This window comes from Bombina bombina, chromosome 1 (assembly GCF_027579735.1).
Source record: "Bombina bombina isolate aBomBom1 chromosome 1, aBomBom1.pri, whole genome shotgun sequence".
Lineage (NCBI taxonomy): Eukaryota > Metazoa > Chordata > Amphibia > Anura > Bombinatoridae > Bombina > Bombina bombina.
Window position 1 is genome coordinate 557,922,983 of NC_069499.1, and position 27,500 is coordinate 557,950,482.

The window sequence follows — 27,500 nt, forward strand, 5'->3', positions numbered from 1 at the left end:
AACCCAAAAACTGTTGCCTGGTTACCAGTGTACATAAATAAAAACGTGTATTCCTATACATACAGTACTGTGTGCATATATCAAAATATAAATTATATTCAACATTTCATTAACAGTAATTGTCATTACCAAATGTCACCTATTATTATGATTATTAACATCGTGTGTCAATATTTATCAGTGTTCATACAAAGCAGGTGGGATTAGCAAATTCAAAACATATGATAATGTTTAGCAAGATCTAACATGAAACTACCGGACAGTAACCTAGACAGTATAGTAAAGATCCACAAATTAAGTACAAAAAAACCCCGGCTTCTGCACAATCATATTAACCTTATTTGCCTTCTTCCAAACATACTGATATACAATGTTTTAATAAGGCATCTAGCGCTTACCCCATATAAATATTAGAGAGATGTAGTGGTTTCGTGTGAGTCCATGGGTCAAGCGTAGGTGATTAACGGTAGGCAACAATTCGCTATTAGTCCTAAGATTCACTGTTTTGGCCCGCCCCTCTCAGTACAATACACATGGCTAATTAGCATATTTCTGCCGTGTGAGTCAAAGGCTGGTTTTGTTAGTTATATGAATCGACAGAGAGCCTACTTGCATTTTCCTATATGCTTGGTCATAATCTACATATATGAGAGGTCAAGGAGGGGTATAACTTGGAGTTAGTTAATAGTTGATCCCAAGTAAAAATGTTATTTCCATCTTAATATGGGAAGAGTCCACAGCTGCATTCTTTACTTGTGGGAAATACTGAACCTGGCCAACAGGAGGAGGCAAAGACACTCCAGCCAAAGGCTTAAATACTTCCCCCACCTCCTCATAACCCCAGTCATTCTTTGTCTTTCGTCACAGGAGGTTGGCAGAGAAGTGTTAGAAGATTTCGGAGTAGTCTCTAATGGAGGGTAGTACTCTACGAGATGGGGCTCGAATTTTAAGTAGTCCTGTCAGCCTCTCAGTGAGAGCATGTATGAAAGTTAGAGTCCGGAGATGCAGGGAGAGTCATTCTGCAAAACCATCCCGACGAGTTTTGCTGCCTGCTCAAGTCCATGTCACAAGCGATGTTACTATATGTCACACTTGAAGGGCCATGTTCCTATTCCACAGCGTAGATTCTGGTAAGATTGTTTCATATTTTATACATGTATAATAAAGCAAGAAGACAGGGTTACAGTGTGTCTCCTTTTATCTGTATAGAATCAAGGGTTAATATCTCCTTAGGGGGATTATTGAACAGGGGGGAATAATCTTATATGTTTATTTGATTTTATGCTGCTTTTATGTGTGAGATGTTATGGGCTCATATAGGCTGTTATGGAATATACAGGTTTCACTTTCACTTTGAGAGCCATGCAGCTTACAAGCTTGGCGCACTTTCTCATATTGGGGACAGTCCTGCATTGTGCACTATGTGATTCATTCCCTTTTCCCTGACCGGGTGTCTATCGGAGAGGAGTCATAAATCTCTGTACTGTCTGGGTCATAGAAGGTGGTGAGTGCCCCAGCCATTGGGGTATAAGGATGCCGTTTTATTAAAATAAAATAAGATGTTTTATTTCTCTAGTTCTCCGGTTATTGCACTAGTGATGGAGAATTCTGTTACTTTAAAAGGCACTCCCTCTATTCCTTATGAGTAATTCCTGTTTATATGGTGAGGAGGCCTTAGTTCCACCCTCTCAATTATGTTCCATATGCCTTGATAATGTGATATCAAACATGTTTGATACCATGGAGCCGTCCACCTCTGAGGAGTTGTCGTCCAGTGAGGTGCGTACCCTACATTCTTATATCTCTACTCATGCAGTTTTCCCGTAGCATTGCTGATCCTCCACCTGGAGGGGGCCTTTTTTCACCAGACGTTACTGCAAAGTTCAGACGGTGGTGTTTAATGCTTTACCTCACCCTGCTAAGCGAAAGGTTACATTTTGCACTCCTTCCCAGAGTACATCAGATAATTTATTGGATTTAACTGAGGGTTATCCGAGTATGAAGTTCTTTCTGAGACTTCACGGTATGAAAATTCTGGGTCGGAGTCTGCTGCCTCTAAACCTCTGGCTGCGGAGGAACCAGACTTTAGTTTAGGAATTTGCGCTTTCTTCTAAAGGAAGTTTTTGGCGAATTCAGAGGTTCCAGAGGCTAAATTGTCTGATAAACCTTTAATTCCTAAATTGGATAGAGTTTGAGGACAGGGTGGTATCTTATCCTTCCCTGCTCCTGTTAGATGGCGAACATTATTAAGAATGAATTGGACAGGATTAGATTCCTTTTCCCCCTCTTCTCCCTTTAACAAATTGTCCACGGTCCTGGACTCTCAATGGAGTTGTGAGGTTCCGCCCCTAAATGGGATGGCGTTATCTTCACCCTTTCTAAACGTACTACTATTCTGCTTGAGGATAGTTCTTCATTTGAAAAACCCATGGATAAAAGATGGGAACTCTGTTAAGAAAGATGTTTCAACATACAGGATATTTGTTTCAACCGGTGGCGGCTGTTGCCGCGGTTACTTGAGAAACTACCTTCTGGTGTGACTCCTTGTAGGATTTGATCGGGTGGAGGATCCCGTCGACGTTACTCAGAAAAGATTTATGGCCTTGAGGGTTGTTAATTCTTTTATCTGTGCTGCTATTAGGCAGTTTATTTGCTTGAATGCTATGGCTTCAGCTTTTTCTGTTCAGGCCCGTCGGGCTCTAGCTGAAGTCATGGTTTGCGGATATGACTTCTAAGTCTAGACTTCTTTCTTCCCTTTAAGGGAATGATTTTGTCTGGTCCAGGCCTGGACTCAATTATCTCCATGGTCACAGGGGGCAAGGGTGCCCTCCTACCACAAGAGTATATGAGCTAATCTAAGGGACGATTTTCATTGATTTTCATTCTTATAAAGCCCATGTCAGCAGTCCTCTGCTAAGCCGGAGCAAACCAAGAGCTCTTGGAAGCCGGCTCAGTCCTGGAATAAAACCAAGCATAGCAAGAATCCCGCCGAGTCTACGTCGGAATGAATGGGCGGTCCCCGGTCCTCTTCTGGATTGTGTAGGGGGCAGTATGTTGCTCTTTTCAGTCGCTTGGTTCAGGGACGTGCAGGATCCATAGGTCCTGGAGGTCATAGCTCAGGATTACAAGATAGGTTTTAAGTCTCAGCCTCCCAAGGGCAGATTCCTCCTGTCTTCCTGAGCAGAAAGGAGGGAAGCCTTTCTGGCGTGTGTACGGGATCTGTTCTCTAGGAGTTATTGTCCCGGTGCCTATCGCAGTGAGAGGTTTGGGATACTATTCAAACATTTTCATGGTCCCTAAGACCATGATAGATCTGAAGGATGCTCCCTTCTCGTACCAATCCTTAAGGACCACTTCCAGTTCCTAAGGTTTGCATTCCTGGACCAGCACTTCCTGTTTAGAGATGTTGCAAGCTAGCTTCAACATGTCTTGCCCTCTAGATCTTCTTAAGGCCATCTGAGACTCGGTGTATGGAGGTGATTGGTTTCATGGTGTCCAGCTTGGACATAATTTCCTTTGCCAGGTTTCACCTCAGACTGTTGCAACTGCGCATGTTGAACTAGTGGAACGGCGATCATTCAAATCTGTCTCAACAGATTTCTCTGGACAACCAATTGGGAGGATCGCTCTCTTGGTGGTTTTGTCTGGATTACTTGTCCTGAGGGACGTCCGTCTCAAGACCATCCTGGGTGATTGTGACTACGGTTGCAAGTCTGTCAGGATGGGGAGCCATTTGGGGTGCCAGGAAGGCACAGGGCATCTGGTCTCAGGAGGTAAAGTTCCTGATCTCGCTTGGATCTTCGGACAATATACAATGCTCTGAAGACTTGGTTTCTGCTGGGTTTGTCCCAGTTAATCAGATTCAAATCAAACAATATATCCTCGGTGGCTTATATCAACCATCAGGGGGGGAACGAGAAGCTCCCTTGTTTTGAGGGAAGTATCTCAGATTCTGGTGTGGGGGAGACCCGCATTTGTTTGCTGTCAGAGATCCACATTCAGGGTGTGGACAACTGGAAAGCGGATTTTTTTCAGCAGACAATCCTTTCATCCTGGAGAATGGTCTCTTCATCCCGAGTGTTTGTAGAGATTTGCAAGAGGAAGAGCTTATAACATCTCAATACCAAGCTACCCAGATAGGAGTCGAGGTACAGGGATCCTCATGCGGAGCTAACAGATGCATTAGCGGTGCCTTGGAGGTTCAATTTAATTTATCCTTTCCGACCGTTACCACTACTTCCTAGTGTAGTGGCTCGAGTCAAGCAGGCGTCGGTGATACTGACTGCTCCATCTTGGCCGCAAAGGAAATGGTTTGCGGATCTAGTGGGGATGTCATCATCTCCTATGTGGAAGTTACCTTGTCGCAGGGATCTACTAACCAAGGTCTCTTTGTTCATCAATGTCTAGATTCTCTGAGGCTGACTGCGTCAAGATTGAACGCTTAGTCCTAGCCAAGAGAGGGTTTTCTGAGAGAGTTATTTTTACTCTCATTCAAGCTCATAAGCTGGTTGCTCGTGGCATCTATTATAAGGTGTGGAGGACCTACTTATTCTGTTCTCAAAGATGAACTGGAGAAGGTCTTTTCTGCAAGTCCCCTGAAGGGACAGTTTTCAGCCCTGTCTGTGTTACTGCACAAGAGGTTTGCAGAGCTTCCAGATGTGCAGCCATTTGTTAAGGCTCTGCTGGGATCAGACCTGTGTTTAGATCTAAGACTCCTCCTTTGAGTTTAAATCTTGTCCTTAAGGTTTTGCAACGGGCTCCATTGGAGCTTATGCATGAAGTAGACATTAAATTGTTGTCTTGGAAGGTTCCTTTTCTACTGGCTATTGCTTCTGCGCGCAGAGTATCTGTGATTGCTGCCTTGCAATGCGTTCCTCCTTATCTGGCTTTTCATGCCGATAAGGCTGTTTTATGTACCAAGTTAGGTTTTCTTCCTAAGGTTGTGCCAATTCGCAACATCAATCAAAAGATTGTGGTTCCTTTCTTATGTACTAATCCTTCTTCGTCGAAGGAACGTTTACAACGTATTCTGGATGTGGTTTGTGCCTTTAAGTTCTATCTTCGGGCCACAAAGGAATTTAGACAAACCTCTTTCTTGGTTTATTCTCTTTTCCGGGAAGCGTAGGGGTCAGAGGGCCTCTTCGACTTCCTTATCTTTTTGTCTGAGGAGTGTCATCCGTTTAGCATAGAGACGGCGGAACATAAGCCTCCTCTGAGGATTACGGATCATTCTATGGGAGCTGTGTTTTCCTCTTGGGCCTTCAAAAATGAGGCCTCTATGGATCAGATTTGTAAGGCGGCTATCTAGTTCTCCTTACATACTTTTTCCAAAATTTTACAAGTTTGATGTTTTTGCTTCTGCTGAAGCAGCCTTTGGGAGACTGTGCAGGCTGTGGTGCCCTCAGATTAGGGTCCGCCTCTCTTTTTTTCCCTCCCATTAGCATTTTGTGTACTCTAGAGCTTGGGTATATGTTTCCCACAAGTAAGGAATGCAGCTGTGGACTCTTCCCATATTAAGATGGAAAACATAAATTATGCTTACCTGATACTTTTATTTCTATCTGTATGGGAAGAGTTTACAGCTCCCGCCCGTGTTCTCTGATGGGCGACCCTAAATTTGACATTTTTTCTTCTGGCACCTTTTTCACCCTGATATTTCTCCTACTGTTCCTTGTTTTCTCTGCAGAATAACTGGGGTTATGAGGAAGTGGGGGAGGTATTTAAGACTTTGGCTGGGGTGTCTTTGCCTCCTCCTGGTGGCCAGGTTCAGTATTTCCCACAAGTAAGGAATGCAGCTGTGGACTCTTCCCATACAGATGGAAATTAAATTATCAAGTAAGCATAATTTATGTTATATGTCAAATATCACCGATTTGGATATATGTCAAAATATGTTAAATGCCATAATAATATCCCCATTCCTGTATGTCTTAAACTGAGTTTGATGTCTTAAAAGGGCTTAAAGAGACACTAGATGGATTACAGTTGTGCATGGGTATGAGCTATCTGTATGTAATCTCAACATAGGTAGATAAACACATACATAAAATACATCAGTTACATTATATCATTGATTGTGTCAATGTGCCAGATCCTCTACTAAGGGTTATATCAGACCTAATATGGTATAATCCTTGGTCAGATCAACTGGCAATCAGAGATCCATGAGGAAAGTACTTCAGATATATGGTTGATACCTTGTGTCAGGTCCCATAGGGCCTCACAACAGACCTCATTTATATAATCATTGGTCAAATGTTTAACAAATGGCAATCAAGGTAGCAAGCCTAGTCCAAGGTCAAGTCCTATCCAATGCACATCTATAGCAATATCTATGAAGATATTCCTGGTTTTATTTAGTCTATGGTACATCCATCACCCTTTAGTAAGTCACCTCAATCTCAGGATATATTCGCTGTCTATGTCCATGTTATCCATAGGTAAATGCAAGTAGGCTTCTCTATCATTTCATATAACTAATGAAACCAGCCTTTCACTCACACGTCAGAAATATGCTAATTAGCCATGTGTATTGTACTGAAAGGGACGGGCCAAAACGGCACACATTCTTCACAGCTGCACAACCTGAATACACAACGTAACAGGCTCACAGGTCTGACAGTGAATTGTAGGACTAATAGCGATATGTTGCCTACCGTTAATCACCTACGCTTGACCCATGGACTCACACGAAACAGCTACATCTCTCTAATATTTTTATGGGGTAAGCACTAGATGCCTTATTAACACATTGTATATCAGTATGTTTGGATGAGGCCAAATAAGGTTAATATGATTGTGCATAAGCCAGTTTTTTTTTTTTACTTAATTTGTGGATCTTTACTATACTGTCTAGGTTACTGTCCGGTAGTTTCATGTTAGATCTTGCGAAACATTATCATATGTTTTGAATTTGCTAATCCCACTATAACCTGCTTTATATTAACACTGATAAATATTGACACACAAACTTAATAATCATAATCATAGGTGACATTTGGTAATGACAATTGCTGTTAATGAAATGTTGAATATAATTTATATTTTGATATATGCACATAGCACTGTATGTTTAGAAATACACATGTTTTTATTTATGTACACTGGTAACCAGGCAACAGTTGGTGTTGGGTTGCAATGGTGATAGTTTTGGCACAATTTTTGAATTAATTGGGGGTGGGACTTAGCATATTTAAGTTGCACTGACACCATATTTACACTGTCTGGTCTGAGGAAGGGGTCTGCGAACCCCGAAAAGTTACCACAAAATAAATAACGCTTTAAGCAGTCCCTGCTTATGAACTTCTATTGATATTTTGAGTTTGCACCCTGGTTAAAGACGCATTGAAATTATGAGTGCAGATTCGCAAGGAGGATATATATATATATATATATATATATACAAAGAACAGAATGCTGCTCCTTAACTTGTCTGCCACCTTGTCCTATTGGGATGATTGACAGCCCCTGCTAGCGGCCGATTGGCCGCCAGTGAGTAGGGGGCATTTAGAAATTATAACTGCCGTTCTCCTCCCGTGCATCGGCCGCCATTGATTTTCTCCTGTCCCTTTTTTTTTTTTTTTAAAACCAATAACAGGGCAGGCCAGTCGACAACACTCCTACAAACAAAATGCCCTTCAAGAGATATGCGCATCCGCTAGCACTTTTTTCCTTGCCTGATATTGCTATATCGCAGAAACGCCAGTGCTCTGACGTGGAGAGGGGAGGTACAGCTCTCTTGTCGGGATGATAATATTAACAGGAAGTAAGGCCGGGGGAGGAGCAAGGAGCGGTAACGCTCTGGAAGTAAATTATAATTTTATTACATATTGGAATAACCTAATAAAAAAATAAATGTGGCGATTTAGGTTAATAATGGTCGAGTATTAATATTATAATGTTTAATCAGTAAAAATGTACCATCAATTTAATAAATCTACCCCTATGAGTGTTTACAAGCAAACTATCTGTAAATGATTTGAACTGCACGTTTGTTCTTAAACCCTGCACAAATTAACATGGTTTAGCTGTAAATCTTTTAAATATTTTTTACTAATTTTAAAAAGTTCAGTCTAAAATATGCATAACTCTTCTGTGTGTATATGAGAAACAGTACTTAAAGGGACATTATACACTCATTTTTTCTTTGCATAAATGTTTTGTAGATAATCTATTTATATAGCCCATAAAGTTTTTTTTTTTAAATTAATGTATAGTTTTGCTTATTTTTAAATAACATTGCTCTGATTTTCAGACTCCTAACCAAGCCCCAAAGTTTTATGTGAATACGCTCGACTACCTACTCCAGCTTGCTCCTGTTTGTGTAAAGGGTCTTTTCATATGCAAAAGAAGGGGGAGGGGGGGAGTGTCTTATTTGTCACTTGCAGTGGGCTTTCCAGCTACCTTTTCAACAGAGCCAAACTGACAGCTTCTAAGTAAGTTTTTAAACAGTTTTATACTGGATTTTTATATCAGTATCTGTGCATATTATTCTTTATAGTAGTGTCTATTACATGCAGTTATATGAAAATGAGTGTATACTGTCCCTTTAAAGGGACATTCTAGGCCAAAATAAACTTTCATGATTCAGATAGAGCATGTAATTTTAAACAATTTTCCAATTTACTTTTATCACCAATTTTGCTTTGTTCTCATATGCTAATTTTTTAGACCTTGAAGGCCACCTCTTTTCAGAATGCATTTGAACAGTTTTTCACCAATAGAGGGTGTTAGTTCATGTATTTCATATAGATAACACTGTGCTCGTGCACGTGAAGTTATCTGGGAGCAGGCAGTGATTGGCTAAACTGTAAGTCTGTCAAAAGAACTGAAATAAAGGGGCAGTTTGCAGAGGCTTAGATACAAGATAATCACAGAGGTTAAAAGTATATTAATATAACTGTGTTGGTTATGCAAAACTGGGGAATGGGTAATAAAGGGATTATCTATCTTGTAAAACAATAAAAATTCTGGTGTAGACTGTCCCTTTAACTGCAGTAATGAGGCATTTATATGTTTTAATGGTTACAAACTAACCCAGTTACTTCAGTTAATAAAAAACAGCACAGCAATATATGATAATATTTTTTATTTTTATCGGCATTCATCTAAGATACTCTTAATTTTCCTAAATGAATGCATAACATATATTTCATGCACCTGCCTCTAATTATGCTTGCTGCCATTTTGGAACCTAGGTTACATTGCAGGTATCTGAGGAAGAGTTACTGCACAAATGCAAAAATGTCAACACTGGAACGTATTGAAAACTTCAACATGGTGGCAACAATGACTAGAGGGAGGTGGGAATAACCTTAACACTATGCTTATAAAATATGTTTAGTGTTTACTCTTCTTTGGTTGCTCATTTTAGTCACATAGGTCCAGTTATAATTTCTACATTTCTTATTGCTTGATCTATGATGCACAGAGTTTGAGATCCTTTATTTTCTTTTCAGTATTATGGTTTGTCTTCAGTATGGTGTCTCTGAAATTAGCTTTAAAGGGACATTAAACACTAAATAAACACTAGATAGAATGATACATTCAAAGGAAAGATTAGTCTGAGAATAACCTGTAGATGCATTTTTTTTATAGTTTCATCAGTTGTTTAAATAGTGACAAAATATTTGTAAAGTTTTAGTGTCTATAAAACAATGGGAGGCTGCCATGTTGTAACTTAGGTTACCTTCTCTGCTGTGGCCAATTAGGGACAGTTATAAATAGGTTGCTAGAGTGTGCAGCCAATGGCTGTGCGGAATATAACAGTGTTCTGCACTTCTATTTCTAGCAGGAACTGAAAAGCTCACAATTTTAGAATAGAATTACAGGAAAAAGGGGACAAAATAATGAAAGTAAATTGCTTTTTTTTATATGTACAATTTATCATTTTATATTACTATCTCAAAGTGTTAAATGTCTCTTTAATCAGTAAATGCACTGTAGCACTGTATTACCAGAATCCTGTGCTAAAGCTTTGCTATTGTAAACACCAACTCCCCTATATATACAAACACACCCTTTGTCCTGTGCTAAATCTGCTCTTCATGGGACAAGGTACATATAGTCCATTCACCTGGCAAGTCTGTTAGAAGACACAATACTTTATTATTGCACAGATGATTAGCTAATAGAGTACCATTACTTGAGAGGCTATTTTAGGGTGAGAATGCTCTTTTTGACTCAAAATAATGCTATATTTTATTTACCCATTAATAAAGTACTTTCCTTTTTAATAGACTTGAAGTTTGGAGAGGTTTTGTGAAGATTATTTGTAGATTATAAGTGTTAGACCAGTTTATTTCACCATGTGTTGTACGACTCTGTTTTAAGGTTTTTAAATATTGGCATTTTTAAGTTTCCAGCCTATTTTATGTTAGTAATTCATTTTTGCTGCTCTTTACTACGCAAAAGGTGCAGTTAAAGGGACATGAAACCCAAAATTTCTCATTCATGATTTAGGTAGAACATACAACTTTTAATCCTTTGAGTGCTAATGACAGCTCTGAGCCGTCACAGAGTTTCCCACTCCGGTGCTAATGACGGCTCAGAGCCGTCACTAGCACTCTCCCATTTTGAGGGAGATCTGGGGGCTCTCACTCGCTCCTACCCCGGCGATCGTGCCTGTAGAGTGACAGGCATTGCCGGGGCTTCCCGTTTTGCGTGGTGACGTCACCGCGCAATAACGTGATGATGTCACCGCGCAATAACGTGATGACGTCACCGCGCAATAACGTGATGACGTCACCGTGCAACTTTATTTATACTTAACAATGTTAAGTATAGGAGCAGTGGGCATGCTGCTTAGAAGCCTATATCTCAGACATCTAAGCAGCTACAGACCCCCAAGACCCACCATTGGAAAGGTAATCCAAAAACCTTAAAAAAATCTTAGCATCCAGGTGAGAAAGTGCTTAGCACTCAAAGGGTTAAACAACTTTACAATTGACTTCTATTATAAAATTTGCTTCATTCTCTTTGTATCATTTGTTGAAGGAGCAGCAATGCACTACTGGTTTCTAACTGAACATATGGGTGAGCCAATGACAAACGGTATATATATGCAGCCACCAATCAGCAGCTAAAACCTAGGTTCTTTTGCTGCTCCTGAGCTTTTCTAGATAAAACTTTCATCATAGGATAACAAGAGAAGGAAGCAAATTTAATAATAGAAGTAAATTGGAAAGTTGTTTAAAATCGTATGCTCTGTCTAAATCATTAAATAAAATTTTTGGGTTTCATGTCCCTTTTAACCTTCTCTCAATTTGGATTTTGAACATAATTTGCAAACACAAATCGCATAGAACAACTTATCTGTTAGCAGTTAGCGTGCTCCTTGTTTCCTGGAAGCAGGGCTGTCTAGTGGAGGACATCACTAATAAACTTCAAGCTGAATGGTTTTATTCCACCCAAGGAAAGGCTGTGGTAGTCAGCTGTCACCACAGCTTCTGCAGTGGCATTGTCACGCTCTGTTAATTCCGACGGAGTACATTGTAGATAATTAAATGTGAGTTTTCTGCAAGACAGGGGCAACTCTCTTATTCTGAAGTACACGCCCCTGGCACTGCCATAAAATACTCTTGTTTTTTAATTGACTAAATTATTTATGGCTTATGTTTTCCTTACTATGCAATATTGCTATCAGATGTGTTGTTTCATTGATGGCTATTACATATACAAATTGAGATTAAATACAACGTAACTATAATTTACTAAAACATGCAGTTGTCCTCATTTCCACAAAGGCAAAACCTGGAGGGTATACTGCAGTTATCTTGAGATTGTCTGTGTATTAGGAAATGCTACAATGAGTCTCAGATTTTGCTTGAGAACAACCTCTGATTGGCTGCAGCAAAGCAAACCATTAACATGGATACTTCCAGGCTTTTCAAGAAGCATATCCTTGGTCTCCTCAAAATGTCTTTCCTATGGCATGGAGAGTCAACGAATCATTTCAATTACTAGAGGGATATTCAGTCCTGGCCAGCAGGAGGAGGCAAAGAGCACCCCAGCAGAACTGTTAAGTGTCACTTCCCTTACCCATAACCCCCAGTTATTCTCTTTGCCTTGATCACGGGAGGATGGCGAAAAAGGTGTCTGAAGATTTTAATCCTTTAATGGGTACTGTTCCCTGCAAGCAAGGATTAGGGGCTATGCTGTGTCAATGTCAATCTCTTTAGTAAGAGTAATGGTGGCTTTTAGCAGTTAGAAGGCGGCAGGTGGTCCTTGCTTTATTTCTAACACCTATGCTACCCCTTTGATAGAAAACCAGAGTTGGTTACTCTGTTTTTTCTTTTTCTACAGGTTCCTGACAGATGTTTGTTAGTCAGTCACACCTAAGAAGCTGCTCCTGCCCTGAAGCCGGATCCACAGGTAAGTGCTCTTGCCTTCTAGGTCTTGGGGGCAGCAGTCTAGAGGTTAATCCTCTGTGGATCATCTTATGGGACATTTGTTATTCCTGTATATAGGTAATTTATATTATTTATATTGGACAGCATTTCTAGGCAGGCATTTCCAAGTGGAACTTTATTTGTGAACATAAGGGCTTAATGTTTAGCCCTATGGTTTTTGAGGCTGACTTGAGCTGGACACTTCAGGGAGAATGTGTATATGTGGAGTACGTGTGGCTAGTTTTATTTAGAGTCACAGAGCCTATACATATAAGGGTTTTGTATTAATTTAGGTGCCTGTTAGGTAAACTGTTTGTTAGTTTCCAAAGTACTGACATTCGCGTGCTTTGTATTCTGTGGCGCAGTTGGTTTCTTTTGCGCTCATGTGACCCTCCGTTCATCCGGCTTCGTTTTCATAGCGGCTTGAGTGGCATGCTGCTGGGGAGCTGTTATTTGAGTTATATCAGCTTTGTTTAGGGTGGTAGACAGATCGTACCGTCTCTCAACCATTTTCCTTTCATCTCCGGTTACTAGTGGGCTCCTGGTCCAGGTTGGTGAGTTACCTCAGTCAGTCTGAGGTTATAGAGGTAGCTTTTGTTTTACTCTGTTGCAAAGTATCTGTGGGATATATTACATACTGTCCTCTTGCTGCATTTTAGTCAATTTCTGTGGAAATTAACTCTTACTGTTATGGACCCAGAGCAAAATATAGCTGCTAATTTGGTAAAATGATTTTTTTGTTTGGAGGCTCAGATAGTGCCTCCTGTGCAATTTTGTTCCACATGCTTGGAAAAGACTTAACCTTTTAAAGACAAGATTTCTCCTCCTGAGTCTGTCTCTCAGAATAATGTTGTCCATGCCATGCCTCAAGTTTCTCCTCAAACGTCCGATACGGTTTCACATGAAGTACCCTGCAGTTCCTCTCAACCTCCTCCTGGGGGTATTTATTTACCAGGGGATTTTGCTGTGCAGATAACATCTGCTGTTTCAGAGGCTTTATCAGCCTTTCCGGTTGCTGGTAAGCGCAAGAGGAAATCTAAAAATGTTAGTATTAATAAGGGTTCTGACTCCACTAAGGCTGCATTAGTCAGTATGTCTCAACTCTCTGAAGATGATGCCTCAGTGACTTCTGAGGGAGAATTGTCAGATTCTGATAGTGTAGTGACCAATTCTGCAGATTCAGAGGAGATTAATTTTAGATTTAAGTTAGAACACCTCTGTGTACTTTTAAAGGAGGTTCTTGCTACTTTGGAAGAATCCGACTCGTCTCTAGTGGAGAATCCAAAGAGGTCTAGTAAGCTTAAAAGGGTATATGATGAACCCTGATCTGTGGAAGTGTTTCCAGTTCCAGACCATATGGCAGATATCATAACTCAGGAATGGAATAAACCAGGGATTTCTTTTTCCCCGTCTACTGTTTTTAAAAAGATGTCCTTGTAGCTGAATCTATACGTGACTCGTGGTGCACAGTTCCCAAGGTAGAGAGAGCTATCGCTACTCTTCCTAAGAGAACTACTATTCCTATTGAAGATAGTTGTTCTTTCAAGGATCCCATGGATAAGAAGCTTGAGGCCTTCTTGAAGAAAATGTACATTCATCAGGGATTGTAGTGGCAGCCTGTTGCTAGTATTGCTACAGTTGCGGATGCAGCATCTTATTGGTGCGATGACTTGTCTAATTTAATATCGGAAGAGACTACTATAGAGGAGATCCAAGACAAGATCAAGGCTCTCAAACTAGCCAATACTTTTATTTGTGATGCCAACATTCAGGTTCTTAGACTGGGAGCTAATATTTCTGGTTTCACTGTTTTAGCTCGTAGAGCTATGTGGTTAAAATCTTGGTCTGCAGATGTCATATCCAAGTCCAAGCTTCTATCTTTGCCTTATAAGGGCAAGACCCTGTTTGGTCCAGGTCTGGCTGAAATAATTTACGATATTACAGGTGGAAAGGGCTCTTTCCTACCTCAGGATAAAAAGAATAGACCTTAAGGTCTTTCGTAACTTTAAGGGACAAAAGTCTTCCTCCTCTAAGTCGAAACAATCCAAGTCCTCTTGGAGGTCCGGTCAACCATGGAATAAAGGAAAGCAAACCAAAAAGCCTTCCGCTGATTCTAAATCAGCATTATGGTACCGTTCCTGATCCTGTCTTGGATCAAGTAGGGGGCAGGCTCTCTTTATTTCAGCAGGCTTGGATACGCAATATCCCAGATCCTTGGGCCGTAGACGTAGTGTCCCACGGTTACAGAATAGGATTCAAATCTCATCCTCCCAGGGGCAGATTCCACCTGTCACGGTTATCTGCGGACCAGATAAAGAGAGAGGCCTTCTTAAACTGCGTAAAGGACCTGTCTTCCCTGGGAGTGTCTGTTCCAGTTCCTCTAGCAGAACAGGGTCTAGGATTCTATTCAAATCTATTTGTAGTTCCCAAAAAGGAGGACACTTTCCGTCCCATTCTAGACTTAGACTCTCAACAAATTCCTCAGGGATCCGTCCTTCAAAATGGAAACCATTCGTTCCATTCTTCCTCTAGTTCATGACGACCATAGATCTGAAGAATGCTTATCTTCATGTTCCCATTCACAGGGATCATTACCAGTATCTGAGGTTTGCCTTTCTGGACAAACATTTCCAGTTTGTTGCCTTTCCTTTTGGTCTTGATAAGTGGGCAGGTCTCAGGGCATTGCTGTGGTGCCTTATCTGGACGACATCCTAGTTCAAGCTCCATCTTTTCATCTAGCAAGATCTCATACAGAGATGTTGTTGTCTATTCTACGTTCCCACGGTGGAAAGTGAATCTGGGAAAGAGTTCCCTTGTACTAAATACAAGGGTGTGTTTCTTAGGAACAATTCTAGATTCCCTGTCTATGAAAATTTTTCTGGTAGACGTCATAAAATCCAAGATTCATGCCTCTTGCCTTTCTCTCCAGTCTGCTGTTCATCCATCAGTGGCTCAATGCATGGAGGTGATTGGTCTGATGGTTTCTGCCATGGACATCATTCCTTTTGCTCGGTTTCATCTGAGGCCTCTGCAACTATGCATACTCGGTCAATAGAACGGGGACCACTCAGATCTCTCGCAGAGGATAAATCTGGACTCCCTGACAAAAATATCTCTCTTGTGGTGGATTTCTCAGGATCATCTGTCTCGGGGCACATGCTTCCTGAGGCCGTCCTGGGTTATTGTGACCACCGATGCCATCCTTTTGGGCTGGGGAGCAGTTTGGGGCTCCTTAAAGGTACAGGGCTTGTGGACTCCAGAGGAGTTTTCTCTTCCAATAAACATCTTGGAGTTGAGAGCAATCTTCAATGCTTTGATAGCTTGGCCTCAACTAGATTTGGTCCGATTTATCAGATTTCAGTTGGACAACATCACCTCGGTGGCCTACATCAACCACCAGGGAGGAACTCAGAGTTCCTTAGCAATGAAGGAGGTGTCTCGCATTCTCCAGTGGGCAGAGTCTCACGGTTGTCATCTATCTGCCATTCACATCTCAGGGGTGGACAACTGGGAAGCAGATTTTCTGAGCAGACATACTTTTCATCCCGGAGAGTGGGCTATCCACCCACATGTTTTCACGATGATAACCCTCAGGTGGGGGGTTCCGGAGTTGTATCTGATGGCGTCTCGTCAAAACACCAAGCTTCCAAATACGGCTCAAGGTCAAGAGATCCTCAAGCTGTTCTGAAAGACGCTCTGACGGTTCATTGGAACTTCAATCTAGCATACCTGTTTCCTCCGTTTGCTCTCCTTCAACGAGTAATTGCTCGTATCAAGCAGGAAAGAGAGTCTGTGATTCTAATAGCTCCTGCATGGCCTCGCAGGATCTGGTTCATGGATCTGGTGATGATGTCATCTCTTCCACCTTGGAGGTTACCTTTGGGGAAGGACCTTCTATTTCATGGTTCTTTCTTTCATCACAATCTAGATTTTCTGAAGCTCACTGCTTGGAGATTGAAGGCTTAGTATTGGCTAGACGTGGCTTCTCTGAGAAGGTCATAGATACAATGCTTCAGGGTTGTAAGCCTGTTACTCGAAGAATTTACCATAGGGTATGGCGTAAATACCTTTTATTGGTGTGATTCAAAGGGTTTCTCTTGGAACAGAGTAAGGGTTCCTCAAACTTTGGCTTTTCTTCAGGAGAGCCTGAAGAAGGGTTTGTCAGTCAGTACTCTGAAGGGTCAGATTTCTGCATGGTCTGTTCTTTTGCACAAACGTCTGCCGGATCTGCCAGTTGTTCAGTCTTTTGTTCAGGCCCTGGTTAGAATTAGGCCTGTGTTTAAACCTGTTGCTCCTCCATCGAGCCTTAATCTTGTTCTTAAGGTTTTGCAGCAGGCTCAGTTTGAGCCGATGCATTCTGTTGATATTAAATTACTTTCTTGGAAGGTTTTGTTTCTTGTTGCTATCTCTCCTGCTCGCAGAGTTTCCGAACTTTTGGCTTTGCAGTGTAATTCCCCTTATCTTTTTTCATGCTGAGATGAGGTGGTTCTCCATACTAAGCAGGGGCTTCTCCCTAAGGTAGTGTAGGATTGTAATATTAATCAGGAAATCGTTGTTCCTTCTTTTTGTCCCAATCCTTCTTCTCAGAAGGAACATCTTTTGCATAACTTGGATGTTGTGCGTGCTCTGAAATTCTACCTTTAAGCAACTAAGGTTTTTCGGCAGACTTCGGCTCTGTTCATTGTTTTCTCTGGTAAGCGAAGGGGTCAGAAGGCCACTTATTCCACTATTTCTTTTTGGTTGGGAAATGTTATCTGTTTAGCTTATGAGACAGCTGGACAACAACCTCCTGAGAGGATTACGGCTTATTCCACTAGGGCTGTTTCGTCTTCCTTGGCTTTCAAAAATGAAGCTTCGGTGGAGCAAATTTGCAAGGTGGCCACATGGTCCTCCATATACAAAACTTTTCCAAATTCTACAAATATGATACTTTTGCCTCGGCTGAGGCTTATTTTGGGAGAAAAGTTCTTCAAGCAGTGGTGCCTTTGGTTTAGATCTGCCTGTCTTGTTCTCCCTCCCTTCATTCTCTAGCTTGGGTATTGGTTCCCACTAGTAATTGGAATGATTCATGAACTCTCCATGCCATAGGAAAGAAAACAAAATTTATGCTTACATTATAAATGTATTTATTTCCAGGCATGGAGAGTCCACGACCCACCCTTGTTTAAATTCAGACAACAGTTTTTTTGTATAAACCTCAGGCACCTCTATACCCTTGTGTTATCTTCTTTTTCCGTTCCCTTTAGTCGAATGACTGGGGGTTATGGGTAAGGGAAGTGACACCTAACTGTTCTGCTGGGGTGCTCTTTGCCTCCTCCTGCTTGCCAGGAGTGAATATTCCACTAGTAATTGGAATTGTTTGTGGACTCTCCATGCCTGGAAAGAAATAAATTTATCAGGGAAGCATAAATTTTGTTTCTTTCATGTAATTGGCAAGAGTCCATGAGCTAGTGACGTATTTGATATACAATCCTACCAGGAGGGGGCAAAGTTTCCCAAACCTCAAAATGCCTAAAAATACACCCCTCACCACACCCACAATTCATTTTTACAAACTTTGCCTCCTATGGAGGTGGTGAAGTAAGTTTGTGCTAAGATTTCTATGTTGATATGCGCTTCTCAGCATTTTGAAGCCTGATTCCTCTCAGAGTACAGTGAATGTCAGAGGGTTGTGAAGGGAGTATCACCTATTGAATGCAATGGTTTTCCTCGCGGGACATCTATTTCATAGGTTCTCTGTTATTGGTCGTAGAGATTAATCTCCTACCTCCCTTATTCAGATCGACAATATACTCTCATATTCCATTACCTCTACTGATAACTGTTTCAGTACTGGTTTTGCTATCTGCTATATGTGGATGGGTATCTTTCGGTAAGTATTTTTTCATTACTTAAGACACTCTCAGCTATGGTTTGGCACTTTATGCATTAATATAAAGTTATGAACATATATGTATTGTACTTATATTTGCCATGAGTCAGGTTTATGTATATTTCCTTTTGCAGACTATCAGTTTTATATTTGGGAGAAAAACATATTTAGGAAAATATTTTTCTTACCCGGGGTTTAGTCTTTTTTTCAATTGACTGCTTTTTCATTAAATTTTACGGGCAAAATTAGGCTCGTAAGGGCGCAAAATGCCAAAGTTTATTGCTTCATTTTTGGTGCGAGAATTCGATGATGCAAATTCCTATATGCCTCTTGCCTTTTTCTATATCGGAGGGCTATGCTGTTTGCATTTTTTTCCCATTCCTGAAACTGTCATATAAGGAAATTGATAATTTTGCTTTATATGTTGTTTTTTCTCTTACATTTGCAAGATGTCTCAATCTGATCCTGTCTCAGAAACCACTTTTTGAACCCTGCTGCCTGATAACAGTTCTACCAAAGCTAAGTGCATTTGTTGTAAATTTGTGAAGATTATATCTCCAGCTGTGGTATGTAATAGTTGTCATGATAAGCTTTTACATGCAGATAATGTGTCCATCAGTAATAGTACAATGCCTGTTGTTTCTTCAACATCTAATGTACATGATATACCTGTGAATATAAAGGTGCAGGGATTATACAAAGATATCACAATTAATATCCTTAAATCCCAATGTTCGACTCTCTCTGACTTGGTGATTAGATCACCATTGTATTGTTCAAGGAGCCTCTTTTGTTCGTCCAACCTGGACTGTGATCACAACAGATGCAAGTCTTTCAGACAGACAATATTACAACTGTGGCATATGTTAATCATCAGGGTGGGACTCAGTCTCCAAGCTATGAAAGAAGTATATTGGATACTTGCTTGGGCGGAATCCAGTTCCTGTCTAATTTCTGCGGTTCATATCCCAGGTATAAACAATTGGGAAGCGGATTATTTCAGCTGTCAGACTCTACATCCGGGGGAGTGGTCGGTCCATCCAGATATGTTTTCTCAGATTGTTCAGATGTGGGGTCTTCCAGAAATAGATCTGATGGCTTCCCATCTAAACAGGAAACTACCCAGGTACCTGTCCAGGTCCAGGGATCCTCAGGCGGAGGTGGTGGACGCGTTAGCAGTTCCTTGGTGTTACCAACCTGCTTATATCTTCCCGCCTCTGGTTCTTCTTCCAAGAGTGATATCAAGATCATCATGGAACAATTTTTTGTGTTGCTGGTAGCTCCAGCATGGCCTCACAGGTTTTGGTATGCGGATGTTTGGATGTCCAGTTGCCAACCCTGGCCACTTCCATTAAGGCCAGACCTTCTGTCTCAAGGTCCGTTTTTCCATCAGGATCTCAAATCATTAAATTTGAAGGTATGGAAGTTGAACGCCTAGTGCTTAGTCATAGAGGTTCTCTGACTCAGTGATTAATACTATGTTACAGGCTCGTAAATCTGTTTCTAGGAAGATTTATTATCGAGTTTGGAAGACTTATATTTCATGGTGTTCTTCTCATAAATTCTCCTAGCAACAGGGGCATCTAAGCACTTTATCTATGAGCATGGAGGTAGTGTCAAAACATTTACCTGGATGATTATAGATATTATCAAAAATAAACCTAGAGGAGGCAGTAGAGTAAAGGAGTTATACAAGGAGGAGGCTTTTTGGATCTTCAAATTGAACACACAAATGCCGAAAGGCCTTAATATTGAGACTGATCTCATTAATCACTGGCAATAAATAATTGAGAATCCAATATATAAACAAGGGTACAGTGTTCAATTTGAATCTTCCAAACTACCCCTAAGTTACGCCAATAAATAGATAAAAGCATTATATCAAGGGTAACATTATAATAAACATCACTGACAACAACTAGGAGGGATTAGAAGGTGCCCCCACTCTTGATACTTGACCAGCAATTCTGTTTCACAACTCCACAACCAAAATAATAACAATGGGGAATATATGTGTATATATACATAGAAACATATACCACATTGAGTTATGTCAAGTTATGGAAATACATTTAATGAGAGTAGGAAGATAGAAAGCCAAAGGTAGCAATGGGAATTGCAAAACATAAGCAACTAATGCATTTTTAAAAATATTGTTAACCAGTTAGAAGTATTGGGAAATATTTCAAAGAAATTGTAAATATATGTTTTCCTATCTAACATTACTAAACAGTGTATCAATCAGTTTATTCAATGAAATATCTTTTAGGTGAGCACCATTAAGCAACCAGTTTCCTCTGACAAATAGGGAAAAGGAATTAGGAATATTTAACACAGACAACCAATCAACACAAAGGGAGTGAAATAAAAGACACCAATTGGTTATGACAAGTAGAGTCTATGATTAAGGCTAACTAAAGCCGAAACATGTTAGACATGTCTATCAGATATGTGCTGTGTTTTTAACAATAAGCTATGTTTTAAAAAGAAGTAATAAAGTAAATTCCTAAGTTTTATACCTGTGCCGTTTTCTTTTGGTGATAAGTGCATTTGTTGTAAATTTGTGAAGATTATATCTCGAGCTGTGGTATGTAATAGTTGTCATGATAAGCTTTTACATGCAGATAATGTGTCCATCAGTAATAGTACAATGCCTGTTGTTTCTTCAACATCTAATGTACATGATATACCTGTGAATATAAAGGTGCAGGGATTATACAAAGATATCACAATTAATATCCTTAAATCCCAATGTTCGACTCTCTCTGACTTGGTGGTTAGATCACCATTGTATTGTTCAAGGAGCCTCTTTTGTTCGTCCAACCTGGACTGTGATCACAACAGATGCAAGTCTTTCAGGTTGGAGAGCTGTCTGACAGCACAAGGGGTTTGGAATTCTCAAGAGGCGAGGTTACGAATCAATATTTTAGAACTCCGTGCTATTTTCAGGGCTCTTCAAGTTTGGCCTCTGTTGAAGAGAGAACCGTTCATTTGTTTTCAGACAGACAATATTACAACTGTGGCATATGTCAATCATCAGGATGGGACTCAGTCTCCAAGCTATGAAAGAAGTATATTGGATACGGAATCCAGTTCCTGTCTAATTTCTGCGGTTCATATCCCAGGTATAAACAATTGGGAAGCGGATTATTTCAGCCGTCAGACTCTACATCCGGGGGAGTGGTCGGTCCATCCAGATATGTTTTCTCAGATTGTTCAGATGTGGGGTCTTCCAGAAATAGATCTGATGGCTTCCCATCTAAACAGGAAACTACCCAGGTACCTGTCCAGGTCCAGGGATCCTCAGGTGGAGGTGGTGGACGCGTTAGCAGTTCCTTGGTGTTACCAACCTGCTTATATCTTCCCGCCTCTGGTTCTTCTTCCAAGAGTGATATCAAGATCATCATGGAACAATTTTTTGTGTTGCTGGTAGCTCCAGCATGGCCTCACAGGTTTTGGTATGCGGATGTTTGGATGTCCAGTTGACAACCCTGGCCACTTCCATTAAGGCCAGACCTTCTGTCTCAAGGTCCGTTTTTCCATCAGGATCTCAAATTATTAAATTTGAAGGTATGGAAGTTGAATGCCTAGTGCTTAGTCATAGAGGTTTCTCTGACTCAGTGATTAATACTATGTTACAGGCTCGTAAATCTGTTTCTAGGAAGATTTATTATCGAGTTTGGAAGACTTATATTTCATGGTGTTCTTCTCATAAATTCTCCTAGCAACAGGGGCATTTAAGCACTTTATCTATGAGCATGGAGGTAGTGTCAAAACATTTACCTGGATGATTATAGATATTATCAAAAATAAACCTAGAGGAGGCAGTAGAGTAAAGGAGTTATACAAGGAGGAGGCTTTTTGGATCTTCAAATTGAACACACAAATGCCGAAAGGCCTTAATATTGAGACTGATCTCATTAATCACTGGCAATAAATAATTGAGAATCCAATATATAAACAAGGGTACAGTGTTCAATTTGAATCTTCCAAACTACCCCTAAGTTACGCCAATAAATAGATAAAAGCATTATATCAAGGGTAACATTATAATAAACATCACTGACAACAACTAGGAGGGATTAGAAGGTGCCCCCACTCTTGATACTTGACCAGCAATTCTGTTTCACAACTCCACAACCAAAATAATAACAATGGGGAATATATGTGTATATATACATAGAAACATATACCACATTGAGTTATGTCAAGTTATGGAAATACATTTAATTAGAGTAGGAAGATAGAAAGCCAAAGGTAGCAATGGGAATTGCAAAACATAAGCAACTAATGCATTTTTAAAAATATTGTTAACCAGTTAGAAGTATTGGGAAATATTTCAAAGAAATTGTAAATATATGTTTTCCTATCTAACATTACTAAACAGTGTATCAATCAGTTTATTCAATGAAATATCTTTTAGGTGAGCACCATTAAGCAACCAGTTTCCTCTGACAAATAGGGAAAAGGAATTAGGAATATTTAACACAGACAACCAATCAACACAAAGGGAGTGAAATAAAAGACACCAATTGGTTATGACAAGTAGAGTCTATGATTAAGGCTAACTAAAGCCGAAACATGTTAGACATGTCTATCAGATATGTGCTGTGTTTTTAACAATAAGCTATGTTTTAAAAAGAAGTAATAAAGTAAATTCCTAAGTTTTATACCTGTGCCGTTTTCTTTTGGTGATAAGTGCATTTGTTGTAAATTTGTGAAGATTATATCTCGAGCTGTGGTATGTAATAGTTGTCATGATAAGCTTTTACATGCAGATAATGTGTCCATCAGTAATAGTACAATGCCTGTTGTTTCTTCAACATCTAATGTACATGATATACCTGTGAATATAAAGGTGCAGGGATTATACAAAGATATCACAATTAATATCCTTAAATCCCAATGTTCGACTCTCTCTGACTTGGTGGTTAGATCACCATTGTATTGTTCAAGGAGCCTCTTTTGTTCGTCCAACCTGGACTGTGATCACAACAGATGCAAGTCTTTCAGGTTGGAGAGCTGTCTGACAGCACAAGGGGTTTGGAATTCTCAAGAGGCGAGGTTACGAATCAATATTTTAGAACTCCGTGCTATTTTCAGGGCTCTTCAAGTTTGGCCTCTGTTGAAGAGAGAACCGTTCATTTGTTTTCAGACAGACAATATTACAACTGTGGCATATGTCAATCATCAGGGTGGGACTCAGTCTCCAAGCTATGAAAGAAGTATATTGGATACGGAATCCAGTTCCTGTCTAATTTCTGCGGTTCATATCCCAGGTATAAACAATTGGGAAGCGGATTATTTCAGCCGTCAGACTCTACATCCGGGGGAGTGGTCGGTCCATCCAGATATGTTTTCTCAGATTGTTCAGATGTGGGGTCTTCCAGAAATAGATCTGATGGCTTCCCATCTAAACAGGAAACTACCCAGGTACCTGTCCAGGTCCAGGGATCCTCAGGTGGAGGTGGTGGACGCGTTAGCAGTTCCTTGGTGTTACCAACCTGCTTATATCTTCCCGCCTCTGGTTCTTCTTCCAAGAGTGATATCAAGATCATCATGGAACAATTTTTTGTGTTACTGGTAGCTCCAGCATGGCCTCACAGGTTTTGGTATGCGGATGTTTGGATGTCCAGTTGCCAACCCTGGCCACTTCCATTAAGGCCAGACCTTCTGTCTCAAGGTCCGTTTTTCCATCAGGATCTCAAATTATTAAATTTGAAGGTATGGAAGTTGAATGCCTAGTGCTTAGTCATAGAGGTTTCTCTGACTCAGTGATTAATACTATGTTACAGGCTCGTAAATCTGTTTCTAGGAAGATTTATTATCGAGTTTGGAAGACTTATATTTCATGGTGTTCTTCTCATAAATTCTCCTAGCATTCTTTGAGAATTTCTAGAATTTTACAGTTTCTTCAGGATGGTTTCGATAAGGGTTTGTCTGCAAGTTCCTTGAAGGAACAAATCTCTGCTCTTTCTGTTTTATTTCACAGAAAGATTGCTAAGCTTCCTGATATTCACTGTTTTGTACAGGCTTTGGTCCGTATCAAGCCTGTCATTAAATCAATCTTGGAGTCTTAATTTGGTTTTGAAGGCTTTACAGGCTCCTCCGTTTGAGCCTATGCGTTCTTTGGACATTAAACTACTTTCTTGGAAAGTGTTGTTCCTTTTGGCCATCTCTTCTGCTAGAATAGTTTCTGAATTATCTGCTCTTTCTTGTGAATCTCCTTTTCTGATTTTTCATCAGGATAAGGCAGTTTTGCAGACTTCATTTAAATTTCTACCTAAGGTTGTGAATTCTAGCAACATTAATAGAGAAATTGTTGTCCCTTCTTTGTGTCCTAATCCTAAGAATTCTTTGGAGAGATCCTTACATTCTTTGGATGTGGTAAGAGCTTTGAAATATTATGTTGAAGCTACTAAAGATTTCAGGAAGACTTCTAGTCTATTTGTTATATTTTCTGGTTCTAGGAAAAGTCAGAAGGCTTATGCCATTTCCTTGGCATCTTGGTTAAAGCTTTTGATTCATCAGGCTTATTTGGAGTCGGGTCAGGCCCCGCCTCAGATAATTACAGCTTATTCTTCTAGATCAGTCTCCACTTTGTGGGCTTTTAAGAATGAAGCTTCAGTTGATCAGATTTGCAAAGCAGCAACTTGGTCTTCTTTGCATACATTTACTAAATTCTACCGTTTTTATGTATTTGCTTCTTCGGAAGCAGTTTTTGGTAGAAAAGTTTTTCAGGCAGCTGTTTCAGTTTCATTCATCTGCTTATGTTTAAGTTTTTTCTTTTCATTATGAGAATAAACTTATATTTTGGGATGTGGATTTATTTTTTTCAGCGGAAAATGGATGTTATTATTTTATCCCTCCCTCTCTAGTGACTCTTCTGTGGAGTTCCACATCTTGGGTATTACTATCCCATATGTCACTAGCTCATGGACTCTTGACAATTACATGAAAGAAAACCTAATTTATGTAAGAACTTACCTGATAAATTAATTTCTTTCATCTTGGCAAGAGTTCATAAGACCCACCATTTTTATGGTGGTTATGATTTTTTGTATAAAGCACAATTATTTCCAAATTCCTTTGTTGATGCTTTTTACTCCTTTCTTTATCACCCCACTACTTGGCTTATCGTTAAACTGAATTGTGGGTGTGGTGAGGGGTGTATTTATAGGCATTTGGAGGTTTGGGAAACGTTGCCCCTCCTGGTAGGATTGTATATCCCATACGTCACTAGCTCATGGACTCTTGCCAATATGAAAGAAATGAATTTATCAAGTAAGTTCTTACATAAATTAGCTTTTTGCTACTAATTTAAATTGCCTATAATATTTTTATTTTGTATTCAGATTTGTTGCAATAGATTGCTTACAGGGACACAAAAGCCAATAGTTTGATGGGCCTAGATTGCTCCATCAGGCTTTTAAATGCATTTTGCTATATAAATGCTTAAAGTGATGGTAAATTAAGTTTGTGAAAATCTCCATCTTTAATCTCTGTGCCATATCCATCTATATCACAAAAAATAAATTATGTAAAATTGAAGTAAATATTTTAATATTTAACTTAATAATCCTTCCATCATTAGTCCCCCTTCCTATCCCTTTTCTGTAGTGTGATGATACATTGCAGCTAATTAGTGCACCCATTAGAAAGACAATCTGCACATGTGCAGCTCATCTACACTGGCTCAATGTTCCTGTTCCCTTGCTTTCTTAGGCTCCAGTTATCAAACTGCGGATGCAGCTTCGGAGTAACTATCAGATAAGCATTCCCTTGAGATCAGCACGTGCTCAAATAGAATACCTAACAAGCCGAGCATGCTATGGTCAGATTTACATTCCTTTTAAAGGGACATACAAGGGTATCCTTCGTCTCTTCTCAAAATATCAAAATTTGGCTAGGAAAATGGTTGTTTTTAAATGCCTTTAAAACCTTGCAATGCTTTTACAAGCCCAGAATACTATGCTTTATGTCCCTATAACGTGACATACAAGTCAGTAGTCTCCTGACACACTTAGGTACTGCTCTCAAATCGGTACCTAGGTGTGTTTTGGAGCTGTCATCCTAAGAGTTAAAAAAACAAAACATAAAAACATAATAAACACAAATACTTTTTTCATTCAAATTTGATTTCAAACTGTACTGAATATCTGTCCCTTTAATAATGTTCAATACAGAGAAAAGTTTTCCATTCTTCTGTTGTTTTTTTTGTTATATGATGTTTACTATAAAGATTTTATACACACAGTTTTCCAAGATTCACAATTAATTGTACATATCTATGTTTTCCCTCAGGTCCAGGTGTCCTACAGCCCAGGACACAGTTGAAGGAATTACAGTGAGTGCTAGTGACCTGGGGTTTGCCACCCCGTGCCCCCCAATGGTACCATGGCTAGTCCACACGAGCCCCTGACTTGGTCATCATCTCCTAATCTCATTGCTGACACCATACGGGAGGAAAAAGACTATATGGTTGCATTTGGTGATCATGCTACAACAGGCAACCACCAATCTCAAGAGATGCTGGATAGATGTGACACATCAGAGATTGCCAACAGTCCTGTCACAGCGGCCGTTCTGACGTCTGTTAGTGAAGACTGCCGAGAACAGTTTGAGAACAGTGTCCTGCAGCTGAGGGACCAGGATGAGGGGGAGAACAATGCAGCTCCAGGCAGCAGCCATTCTGGAGATGGTGGCAGCAACAGTGGTCCAGAGGACATTCGGATACATTTCAGCCGCTCAGGGAGTGGAAACAATGGGTTTTTAGAAGGGCTGTTTGGATGCTTAAGGCCTGTGTGGAATATTATTGGAAAGGCCTATTCTACAGACTATAAGCTACAACAGCAAGGTGAGAAGCAATTGTCTCACACAGTCCTTGCAAGATAGGTTAAAGATCAAATGGAAGTTTCAACGTTTCCCTCATTTAAAACGTGTTTTTGTCCATAAAAATGGGTTACATACACACTATAGAAATTGACTTTTACAGCCCAGGGCAAAAACTTATTTTGAAAATGTAATGATCCTCCAAAATATTTTATAGGGTGTGTATATGGGTGTCTAGATGTGTTGGAGAAGGGTGAATGCCTTCCCTCCCAAATTTGACCTATTAGCCACTATTTGTAAAATAAATTACAATGAACAACTAGGAACTCTATCCCACTGCACATACTACAACTGATATTTATATGTTTGCGGTATTTTATTTTACTCCTCTGCCTCGGTAGCATTTC

The 27,500-nt window shown here is 40.1% G+C and overlaps 1 protein-coding gene across 2 annotated transcripts in view; it reads left to right on the forward strand.

Annotated features, from left to right (window-relative positions):
- MAP3K13 (mitogen-activated protein kinase kinase kinase 13) overlaps positions 1–27,500 on the forward strand; it is a 252,423-nt gene that overhangs the window by 128,513 nt on the left and 96,410 nt on the right. For both annotated transcript variants that reach the window (XM_053698740.1, XM_053698741.1), the window contains one exon: positions 26,566–27,118. In XM_053698740.1, coding sequence (XP_053554715.1) covers positions 26,659–27,118 — 460 coding nt within the window. In that variant the 5' untranslated portion in view covers positions 26,566–26,658. The remainder of the gene's footprint in view (positions 1–26,565; positions 27,119–27,500) is intronic.